Genomic DNA, 12,069 nt, shown 5'->3' with positions numbered 1-12,069 from the left:
CCTCTGGCCAAGCTCTACTCTGGCCAAGTTCACCTCTGGCCAAGGTCTCTTCTGGCCAAGCTCATCTCTGGCCAAGCTCTCTTCTGGCCAAGCTCACCTCTGGCCAAGCTCTCCTCTGGCCAAGCTCTCCTCTGGCCAAGCTCACCTCTGGCCAAGCTCTACTCTGGCCAAGTTCACCTTTGGCCAAGGTCTCTTCTGGCCAAGCTCATCTCTGGCCAAGCTCTCTTCTGGCCAAGCTCACCTCTGGCCAAGCTCTCCTCTGGCCAAGCTCTCCTCTGGCCAAGCTCACCTCTGGCCAAGCTCACCTCTGGCCAAGCTCTCCTTTGGCCAAGCTCACTTCTGGCCAAGCTCTCCTCTGGCCAAGCTCACCTTTGGCCAAGCTCTCCTCTGGCCAAGCTCTCCTCTGGCCAAACACTCCTCTGGCCAAGCTCTCCTCTGGCCAAGCTCACCTCTGGCCAAGCTCTCTTCTGGCCAAGTTCACCTCTGGCCAAGCTCACCTCTGGCCAAGCTCTCCTCTGGCCAAGCTCTCCTCTGGCCAAGCGCTCCTCTGGCCAATCTCTCCTCTGGCCAAGCTCACCTCTGGCCAAGCTCTCCTCTGGCCAAGCTCACCTCTGGCCAAGCTCTCCTCTGGCCAAGCTCACCTCTGGCCAAGCTCACCTCTGGCCAAGCTCTCCTCTGGCCAAGCTCACCTCTGGCCAAGCTCACGAAGCTAACCTCTGGCCAAGCTCACGAAGCTCTCCTCTGGCCAAGCTCTCCTCTGGCCAAGCGCTCCTCTGGCCAAACACTCCTCTGGCCAAGCTCACCTCTGGCCAAGCTCACCTCTGGCCAAGCTCTCCTCAGGCCAAGCTCTCCTCTGGCCAAGCTCTCCTCAGGCCAAGCTCATCAAGCTCTCCTCTGGTCAAGCTCATCTCTGGCGAAGCTCACCAAGCTTACCTCTGGCCAAGCACTCCTCTGGCCAAGCTCACCTCTGGCCAAGCTCTCCTCAGGCCAAGCTCTCCTCTGGCCAAGCTCACCTCTGGCCAAGCACTTTTCTGGCCAAGCTCATCTCTGGCCAAGCTCACCAAGCTCACCTCTGGCCAAGCACTCCTCTGGACAAGTTCACCTCTGGCCTAGCTCTCCTCAGGTCAAGCTCACCAAGCTCACTTCTGGCCAAGCTCTCCTCAGGCCAAGCTCACTTCTGGCCAAGCTCTCCTCAGGCCAAGCTCATCAAACTCACTTCTGGCCAAGCTCTCCTCAGGCCAAGCTCACCAAGCTCACCTCTGGCCAACCTAACCTCTGGTGAAGCTCGCCTCTGGTCAGCTCGCCGAGTGTCAGCAGCGTCAGAGCGAGAGAGAGAAGAAAAGGAGAAAGAAAGAAGGCACGAGTTAGAAATATTGTGATTAGGTGGTCGGAGAAAAACAACGGAAACGAGTGGTTTCGATCCGGTAAGGAACATCAAAATGGTCCCGAAATTCAACGAGAAGGAAGTGTCGAAGTTCTTCGCAGCCTTCGAGAAAGTTGCAGCCTCTTTGGAATGGCCAAAGGAGAATTTGGGCCATCATGATACTGTCCGTCTTGACTGGGAAGGCCCAAATCGCCTACTCCACGTTGTCCCTTGATGACTCCTGTGATTACGACAAGGTGAAGAAGGTAGTGCTCATGGCTTACCAATTGGTGCCCGAGGCTTACAGGCAGAAGTTCAGGAACCTGAAAAAGACCTCGGAGCACACGTTCACCGAGTTTGCGACCATCAAGGAACGGCTTTTTCAGGAGTGGTGTGCCTCTCGGAAGGTGAGGACGAAAGAAGAACTCGAACAGCTCGTTTTGTTGGAGGATTTTAAGGAATGTGTCTGGAGATCTGAAGACATACCTAGAAGAGCAGCAGGTAGAGACCTTACGTGCAGCAGCCACTATGGCTGAAAAACACATCTTAACGCATAAGTCTTCCACTAGGTATGTCCCTAGAAATTACCCACGTCTGTTTGGCAAACCTCGTCAGGAAGAGGAGAGACCTGTCCCACAAAGCGCTATGAAGACGCCCCCAAGTAGCCCCCGAAGGAGTAGTCCTAGCAGTCCGAAACACCGTAGTCCGAGGAGGAATGTAGTGTGTTGGACTTGTGGGCAGAAAGGGCACGTTGCTGCTATGTGCCGAGGCAGAAGAGGTAGCGGTCCACGTAGGGAGGTGATGCTGATGGGCTGTGTGACACCACCAGTAGGAACCCAGTCTCTGATGACTAGTCAGGAAGGACCAGGATTGTTTGCCCCTCACACTTCAGGCGGGTATGTAACGAGTGATCATACTGGTAGGTCAGTTGTAGTGTTCAGAGATAGTGAAGCAGCCCAGTCCCTGATCGTGAGAGACTCGTTACCCGAGGGAGTGAGAGTAGACGGGAGACAAAAGGTTGTCCTGGTTGGGTTTCCTATGACGCAGTACGTGGCCCCTTTAGTGCCAGTACATCTAGACTCGCCAAACTTCAGCGGCATATGTGCGTTGGTAGTAGTTGATACCTTGCCTATAGCTGGGATTGACGTAATACTAGCCAACGACTTGGTGACAGATTGGAGCAACAATCATCCCAAGATTGTGGACGAGTCAGCCGGAACAGCAAGGTCCGAGGTAACAGCAGGAAATGGTAATATCCAGGTACAGGCAGACGTACAACTACTTAACCTGTTTAATTCTCCCTCTCACCAACAGATTGACAGCATTCTAATAGGTTCTCCTGAATCTTCTCCCGACAAGAAGCATGAGGTTTTGGTGACAAGAGCGACTGAGCAAGAGGAGAGGTCTCGTGTACAAGCACCCACGGATACCCAAGAGTCTGGAGTGAAGGCACATCAGTACTTGCAGTATGGCAAGGTACAACGTTCATTGAACCGGCCAGAGATTTCCCAGACGTCAGAGGTATGTGAGGTATGTGCGAAGGTTCTAGTGCCCTCTTCGGTCAAAACCAGGCTTGTGGGAACCGACCTGTGAGATTTATATTTATTTAATTTATATGAATTTATATTTACGTTAATTTATATACTTCGATAGCAATTTGTATAATGATAAGTGGACTGTATTTCTGCAATAATCTCATAATCTCACAAATCGATCCTCTACACATTAGGGGGGGTTTATATTACACATATGCAGCCAATCAAATTACAGTAATAGCTACATACATTGATGAGGTTCCTTCTCTTATAGTACAGCAGGTTAGTCCACCAGGTATAACTAGAGTGTAGACACCAAATTATCCTCTTTGAGGTAGCTTCTATCACCCAGTAACTGGTGCACATAATCTTGCATCCTCGTCTTGACCTGTCAAAAGTGCGCTAGCTGTGAAGCCAGAATCCTATATATGACAAGCTATATCAGAGAAAACACTATACAGTACATGGAACTTTAAAGACCTGGCTTAATTACCTTTAGTATGAGGCGATTTCGCGTTCTAACCGGCTAACCCTATATCCTGACATTAATGGCCATAAATGAATGATAAACGGGTTTCGGATAGACACTTAACTTGTATTTGTAGACAGCGTGTTGACAATGGTACACCTTTGGGTTCCATAACACTACGTCCAAGTAAATTTAACAGGAGCCGAATTTGCTCCCGTGTGAGCCTCTGGTCTCATATAACAATGATGGCTGCCCCTTCCTCCTCTCTCGCCTGGCCTACTTTGTCCAGATTTCAGAAAGTGATAGAAGGGTCACATTTACTCTACTTTAATATTGATAATTAAGTTAATTTATATAAGATGTTTTTATGATGGTAAAGTCCAAAGACTAATGTATTTAAGAATAATTCCCAGCAGAATAGCTGGTGAATTATAATGGTATGTGGTGATGATATCCCGTTTTCTTTAGACGGTAATTCCACTACAGGTTACGTTTTCTATGGGTAACTTGTTGGTAACACAGCTCTTATCTGTCTGTATGATATTATTAAATGGTGTCGGATTTTCCGACAAGGCTAATGGATATAGCCGGGTATGGACATTACAGTCCCATGAAACTTATCCCTAAGTTAGCCAAATGTTTCTTGGCGGTATTTTGTTTAACCCTCCTATGTATTCTAAGTAAGGACCAGTGGACGACCCGACAGATGATGGCTCCTATGAACATCGTGAAGAGGCCCCAGGGATTGGAGACTTGCACTGTGAGTGTTGCAGTCGAAGAAGGGTGATGGTGGATACAGGAAGTATGAGAAATGATATTATGAGTGACTGTTTCCGACAGGTTGACACCCCCCCCCCCCCTCCCCCCCCCGCGTGATTGCTGAGCCTGGATTCAGCGTTATACGGAACGTTGGTCGACCTGATGGTGGCAGAACGAACACCATCTTCCAAGTACAAGCAGCCCTGTTGGGACTAGGTGTGGGCCTAGTGGACGATTATGCTGTGAGTACTGACTTAACAACAATCGCTGTTACTCCAAATTATCAGACCCCTGTATTCCAGGTTCCCGTCTCTCTGAAGGACTACCGGACCGGTACAAGAAATGCCGTCTGTGACCAGCCATCAACGGTGCCACGAGAGAGGGAGGTGTCGATTCACCCCGGATCACGCCTGTGCCAATCCTTACTCGAGAAGCGTGAGATCATTAAGCCCCCGATTAACATCTCGGTGAGGTTGTGGGAAGGCACGTCAGGCAGGTCATTGCCTACCATCCTCAAGTTTTTCTTGTGCCAGAATCTCCCATTAGGGCAGTTTTGCGGACAAGACATCCTCGCCACTCCAGTCCATTGTTTATGTGAGTCCGTTTGGAGTTTTACCCACGTACTAATTTGGTTTGTTTTCCCTTTTATAGAAACCCAAACCAAATTCTTTTTGGTGGGGAGGTGTTATGGACCCGAATCCAGCGTCGGAGCACGAAGCAGTGACGACAACGCCATCTGTGAGTCCGCTCCCGAAACCCACTCCAAATGGACAACACCATCTAGTGAGGACGGGATATACCGGCCACAGGTGCTGGATTCCTGTCTTCATCAGCTCATAACATAGCCGCTGCTGACCTCTGGTGAGGTGGCGCTTAGACAGCAACGCGATCTATGGAATGAAGAGGTAGACGTTTGTGTCTAAGCCTGTAAGTGAGGTTCACTAGAGCGTCCCAGTATTAATGACGTGTCTGATTGCAGTGTCAACCTGGGACTGCTGTATTGGACGATGGATCAGTCTACCCAAGGCAGCCAAGGTCTCTTCACGAGTCTGCTTTGAAGACGCTGTGAGTCACCCCCGGACGAACTCTGTTGAGAGTGTAATAGCCTGCCTGAGGCGTGGCGGTGTCGGGAATCGCCTTATCCGGGGCTGGCTGGTGGAAGAGACTAGCCACTGTGGTGCTTAGTGAGGAGAGTGATCAGCGGGATCACACGAAGCTTCTGCCTAGGGCTCGCAACCCTAGTATCGGTCGTGGAGTGGCCTACACAGCGGAGCTGATTAGTACCTGCCAACTACGGGCTGGATTGTGGTTGAAGGCCTCCACAATGAAGCACCCAGTGGGACTGTGATTTGGCTGGCCTGTGGCCAGGGTAGATTCGTCAAAGAGTCATAGTGGATTCATCGTGGGCCATGGAAGAAGGAACCAGGGCTACCCAGAGTGAGCACCGTTGAGCATCCAGTGTCTTCAGAGGAAGACGAACCTGTACATAATTGTGTAGTTATAATCCCCGTGTGTGACTGATATTTATTTATGGTGGAAATATATATATATATATATAAATTGGAACATTTGTATCCCTCCCCCTTTAATTTAACTTGCATTACGGAACACACGCCTTGAAAGCCTCTACTAACTTGGGGCCGGATTCCCAAACTCTACTACCATCAGAGAAGAACCCGGTTGCGTCCCAGTAGGGCCGTAACACAGGGGAGTGGGGGATGGTGGGGAAGGACGAGAGGATGGGGGAGTGGGGGATGGTGGCTAAGACGAGGGGACGGAGGAGTGGGGGAGGACGAGAGGATGCGGGAGTGGGGAATGGTGGCGAAGACGAGGGGACGGAGGAGTGGGGGATGGTGGGGAGGATGGGGGGAAGGAGAAGGGATGCTGTGCCTCAGCAGCGTGCACGCATTGCTGAGCCACAGCAACGCGGGGCCGGGTACAGCTAGTATGTAGATATATAGAAATGTCTGTCTGTTCGAGACTGGAGACCAAACGGGAAAGAGACAGGAAGAGAAGTGAGAAAGCAGGGGAGAGAGAGAGACGGGGCAGGACAGGGAGAGGAGACAGGCATAGAAGGGTTGGGGAGCGGCAGACTAACCCCGGGACCCGCCGGGTAATACCCCCTCCCCCTTACTACTGTATATTCCAGTCCTATACCAGAATATTGCCCAGGCTATTGAAGGCTCATACCATACCTGAGCGGCTCTGAAAAATCTGTTCTACCTAACTTTTCCAGTAATGTTTCCCGGGCAATAAAATGTTATGAAAGCCAATAGAATGTTCCCTGGGTGTATGGCCAGCCGCTCTCCCTCTCTGGGTGTATAGCCAGCCTCTCTGGGTGTATGGCCAGCCTCTCTGGGTGTATAGCCGGCCTCTCTGGGTGTATGGCCAGCCTCTCTGGGTGTATGGCCAGCCTCTCTGGGTGTATGGCCAGCCTCTCTGGGTGTATGGCCAGCCTCTCTGGGTGTATGGCCAGCCTCTCTGGGTGTATGGCCAGCCTCTCTGGGTGTATGGCCGGCCTCTCTGGGTGTATGGCCGGCCTCTCTGGGTGTATGGCCGGCCTCTCTGGGTGTATGGCCGGCCTCTCTGGGTGTATGGCCGGCCTCTCTGGGTGTATGGCCGGCCTCTCTGGGTGTATGGCCGGCCTCTCTGGGTGTATGGCCAGCCTCTCTGGGTGTATGGCCAGCCTCTCTGGGTGTATGGCCAGCCTCTCTGGGTGTATGGCCAGCCTCTCTGGGTGTATGGCCAGCCTCTCTGGGTGTATGGCCAGCCTCTCTGGGTGTATGGCCAGCCTCTCTGGGTGTATGGCCAGCCTCTCTGGGTGTATGGCCAGCCTCTCTGGGTGTATGGCCAGCCTCTCTGGGTGTATGGCCAGCCTCTCTGGGAGTATGGCCGGCCTCTCTGGGTGTATGGCAAGCCTCTCTGGGTGTATGACCAGCCTCTCTGGGTGTATGGCCGGCCTCTCTGGGTGTATGGCCGGCCTCTCTGGGTGTATGGCCGGCCTCTCTGGGTGTATGGCCGGCCTCTCTGGGTGTATGGCCGGCCTCTCTGGGTGTATGGCCGGCCGCTCAGCCTCAAACTTCTCATGTTTTTCGGAGCTGAAGCTCCAGTCAACATTCATGTTTCTACAATATAAAAGCCGTGATACCGATTGTTGGCCTCACTGCTGTACGAATGAATTGTTATGATAATTTTATAATAAACTCTATTTTATATAAGATATTGTCAACACCTTAGCTTTTAATCATGGGTTTTCAATTTGATTGACAGTTGAGAGGCGGGACCTAAGAGCCAAAGCTCAACTCCCGCAAGCACTACTAGGCGAGTACAGGTGGCAACACTGAGGGTGACACCCTGCAGGGACCTCTTCAACACCACAGGTGGCAACACTGAGGGTGACACCCTGCAGGGACCTCTTCAGCACCACAGGTGACAACACTGAGGGTGACACCCTACAGGGACCTCTTCAACACCACAGGTGACAACACTGAGGGTGACACCCTACAGGGACCTCTTCAACACCACAGGTGACAACACTGAGGGTGACACCCTACAGGGACCTCTTCAACACCACAGGTGACAACACTAAGGGTGACACCCTACAGGGACCTCTTCAACACCACAGGTGACAACACTGAGGGTGACACCTTACAGGGACCTCTTCAACACCACAGGTGACAACACTGAGGGTGACACCTTACAGGGACCTCTTCAACACCACAGGTGACAACACTGAGGGTGACACCCTACAGTGACCTCTTCAACACCACAGGTGACAACACTGGGGGGGGTGACAACACTGGGGGGGGTGACAACACTGGGGGGGTGACAACACTGAGGGTGACACCCTACAGGGACCTCTTCAACACCACAGGTGACAACACTGAGGGTGACAACACTGAGGGTGACAACACTGAGGGTGACAACACTGAGGGTGACAACACTGAGGATGACACCTTACAGGGACCTCTTCAACACCACAGGTGACAACACTGAGGGTGACACCCTACAGTGACCTCTTCAACACTGAGGGTGACAACACTGAGGGTGACAACACTGAGGGTGACAACACTGAGGGTGACAACACTGAGGGTGACAACAGTGGGGGTGACAACACTGAGGGTGACAACACTGAGGGTGACAACACTGGGGTGACAACACTGAGGGTGACAACACTGGGGGTGACAACACCGAGGGTGACAACAGTGAGGGTGACAACACTGAGGGTGACAACACTGGGGGTGACAACACCGAGGGTGACAACAGTGAGGGTGACAACACTGAGGGTGACAACACTGAGGGTGACAACAGTGAGGGTGACAACAGTGGGGGTGACAACTCTGAGGGTGACAACACTGAGGGTGACAACACTGATGGTGACAACACTGGGGGTGACAACACCGAGGGTGACAACAGTGAGGGTGACAACACTGGGGGTGACAACACTGAGGGTGACAACACTGAGGGTGACAACACTGAGGGTGACAACAGTGAGGGTGACAACAGTGGGGGTGACAACTCTGAGGGTGACAACACTGAGGGTGACAACACTGACGGTGACAACACTGGGGGTGACAACACCGAGGGTGACAACAGTGAGGGTGACAACACTGGGGGTGACAACACTGAGGGTGACAACACTGAGGGTGACAACACTGGGGGTTACAACACTGAGGGTGACAACAGTGAGGGTGACAACAGTGGGGGTGACAACTCTGAGGGTGACAACACTGAGGGTGACAACACTGAGGGTGACAACACTGGGGGGGGTGACAACACTGAGGGTGACAACACTGAGGGTGACAACACTGGGGGTGACAACACTGGGGGGGTGACAACACTGGGGGGGTGACAACACTGGGGGGGGTGACAACACTGGGGGGGGTGACAACACTGAGGGTGACAACACTGAGGGTGACAACACTGAGAGTGACAGCACTGAGGGTGACAGCACTGCGGGTGACAACACTGAGTGACAACACTGAGGGTGACACCACTGAGGGTGACAACACTGAGGGTGACAACACTGAGGGTGACAACACTGGGGGGTGACAACACTGAGAGTGTCAACACTGAGGGTGACAACACTGAGGGTGACAACACTGAGGGTGACAACACTGAGAGTGACAACACTGAGGGTGACACCACTGAGGGTGACAACACTGAGGGTGACAACACTGAGGGTGACAACACTGGGGGGGTGACAACACTGAGAGTGACAACACTGAGGGTGACAACACTGAGGGTGACAACACTGAGGGTGACAACACTGAGAGTGACAACACTGAGGGTGACAACACTGAGGGTGACAACACTGAGGGTGACAACACTGCGGGTGACAACTCTGAGGGTGACAACACTGAGGGTGACAACACTGAGTGTGACACCACAGAGGGTGACAACACCGAGGGTGACAACACTGAGGGTGACACCACTGAGGGTGACACCACTGAGGGTGACAACACTGAGGGTGCCAACACTGAGGGTGACAACATTGAGGGTGACAACAACACAGGTGACAACACTGAGGGTGACACCCTACAGGGAGGATGTTACCAACACAAGCTCCGAGATAATCTCTCCCAACCTATTCTTTAAGGCATAAATAGTACATATAATAATGGCCATATTGTCCAGGTATAATACCCAGACCCTTCACTCTAAACTCTAGCAATCATGGCATTATCTGCCCCCAAGTGGCTCTTTAGTGCCACTTTGCACTCTAATGTCACCCTCCCGACGATCGTGTTTCGCTGATCACACATATATAAAATATTGCCTCACATCTACGGCCTCCCATGTAACACTACTCACACAGGTAGACCATTCTACTCTCGTCTACCTCACAACACTACTTCTGTCTACCGCCTCGTAGCGTTCTGCTCCCTCACATGTTGACTGAAGTTTAAATTATTAGTTTAAAATAAAATTCCTCCTTGAATTGCCATATTTTGTTATGGATTCATTAATTTTACTAAAGGGGGAGGGAAGAGAACTATCAAGAGAAACAGCCAAGCCATTACGACTATATAGCACATGGAAGGGGTCAGGATAACGATTTCTGATGGGACGGTGGGAAGGAATGGTGCCCAACCACTTGGACGGTCGGGGATTGAACCTGCATGTCCACCGCCCAGCCCAAGTGGTTGGACTTTATAGAAGGAAGTAAAAGCATGCTATGTATGTTAAGATGTATTGTAGGCAAAGCTGTATTTTCAAGAACACATGACTCGCTTAAATATTGAGAAAGCAAACATTAACGATTGTAAGCTTGTGTGTAGTTCAAAGTGATAATTGGAACCCCTAGAGGTTGTGTGTAGTTCAAAGTGATAATTGGAACCCCTGGAGGTTGTGAGTAGTTCAAAGGGATAATTGGAACCCCTGGAGGTTGTGAGTAGTTCAAAGGGATAATTGGAACCCCTGGAGGTTGTGGGTAGTTCAAAGTGATAATTGGAACATATTTAGTATAGTGTGAGTTGCATTTACGTGCAACAGATGGCACTGGTTTTTTTTTTAAAGCATGTTTTTACCTGTCACAGCTGTGTCATCTATTTAATCTATATAAATAAAAATATAAATGTTTGTTTGTTTAAAATTGCTAATCTCTGAAAGTTCTTCACCAATTGCTTTGAATTTTTCACACAACATTACATTTGCATCTGAACGTGTTTTTATATACATGCTATATAGATGTCACTTCTGTGATGGGAAAAAACATGCTTTTAGGAAAAAATGTGTTTTTAATGTAAGGGGAAATCTTCAAAACCTCTACCGATTGCTTTAAAATTTTGACACAACGTTCCATTCGAATACGCACGTGAATTTATATGCCTACTATATAGATGCCAGGTAAAATATTAAATAAAATATAACAGGTAAAAACATGTTTTTTTTTTAAATATCAGTGCCATCGGTTGCTCATAATAGCAACACACGCTATACTAAATATGTTACGATTCCATTTCAATATTTATGATTGCATTGATAAATTGAATTTTCATAGATTTCGATTTATTTTCATTTTGATTTAATTATTTTGTGTGACATCGAATAAACCGAAATCTATGAAAATTAAATTTATCAATGCAATTGGTAACATTGAAATGGAATCGTAACATATATAGTATAGTGTGTGTTGCTATTACGTGCAACCGATGGCGCTTTTTTTTTTTTTTTTAAACATGTTTTTACCTATCATATTTTGTTTTATATTTTACCTGGCATCTATATAGTAGGTATATAAAATCACACACGTATTCGTTGCTAAGCCACAGCAATCTTTTCCTGTCTCCCAGTCTTCCCCCTCCCCAGTCCCCTCATCCTCTCAACCATACCCCCCTCGTCCCCCCCCCCCCAGACCATTTTCCCACTCCTCCGTCCCTTAGTCCTCCCAACCATCACCCACTCCACTGTCCCCCTTATCCTCCTAACCATTTCCCCACTCCACCATCCCCTCTTCCTTCCCACTATCTCCCGCTCCCTGTCCCCTCGTCCTTCCTACCATTGCTCCGTTCCCCGTCCCCGTGTCCTCCCCACCATCCCTCACTCTCATATCCCCCTTATCCTCGCCACCATTCTCCATTCCCTTCCCCTTGTCCCCACCATCCCAATCTCCCCCATCCCCTCGTCCCCGTGGCTGTACCCGGCCACGATTTGCTGTGGCTCAGCAACGCATGTGCATTGCTGAGCCACGGCAACCCTCTCCTGTCTCCCAGTCCTCCCTACCATTCCCCCCTCCACCATCCCTTTGTCCTCCCCACTATCCCCCACTCCAGCGTCTCCTCATCCTCCTAACCATTTCCCACTCCACTGTCCCCTCGTCCTCCCCACCATCTCACACTCTCTCGTCCCCTCGTCCTCCCTACCATTTCCCCCTCCCCTGCCCCTTCGTCCTCCCCACCATCCCCCACTCCCATCATCTCGTCCTTCCCACCATTCCCCAC

The 12,069-nt window shown here is 50.6% G+C and overlaps 1 protein-coding gene across 1 annotated transcript; it reads left to right on the top strand.

The window, feature by feature from the left end:
- Positions 1 to 2,401: 2,401 nt before the first annotated feature.
- Positions 2,402 to 9,724, top strand: LOC138356932 (ribosome-binding protein 1-like). Its single transcript, XM_069313465.1, has 5 exons — positions 2,402 to 2,623; positions 2,678 to 2,839; positions 4,429 to 4,593; positions 8,292 to 8,877; positions 9,519 to 9,724. Exons 1-5 carry the CDS (start codon positions 2,402 to 2,404, stop codon positions 9,722 to 9,724), a joined length of 1,341 nt encoding a protein of 446 aa, XP_069169566.1.
- The last annotated feature ends 2,345 nt before the right edge of the window (positions 9,725 to 12,069 follow it).

This window comes from Procambarus clarkii, chromosome 75 (assembly GCF_040958095.1).
Source record: "Procambarus clarkii isolate CNS0578487 chromosome 75, FALCON_Pclarkii_2.0, whole genome shotgun sequence".
Classification (NCBI taxonomy): Eukaryota; Metazoa; Arthropoda; class Malacostraca; order Decapoda; family Cambaridae; genus Procambarus; species Procambarus clarkii.
Note: the sequence above shows the minus strand (reverse complement) of the source record. Positions and strands in the feature narration are given on the sequence as shown.

Bases quoted from the DNA above. Each gene is read 5' to 3' on its own strand.
- LOC138356932 (XM_069313465.1), top strand. From the start codon at position 2,402: ATGACGCAGTACGTGGCCCCTTTAGTGCCAGTACATCTAGACTCGCCA. The intron at 2,840-4,428 runs GTACAACGTTCA...CCTGTATTCCAG, and splicing joins AGTACTTGCAGTATGGCAAG to GTTCCCGTCTCTCTGAAGGA. The intron at 4,594-8,291 runs GTGAGGTTGTGG...GACAACACTGAG, and splicing joins AGCCCCCGATTAACATCTCG to GGTGACAACACTGGGGGTGA.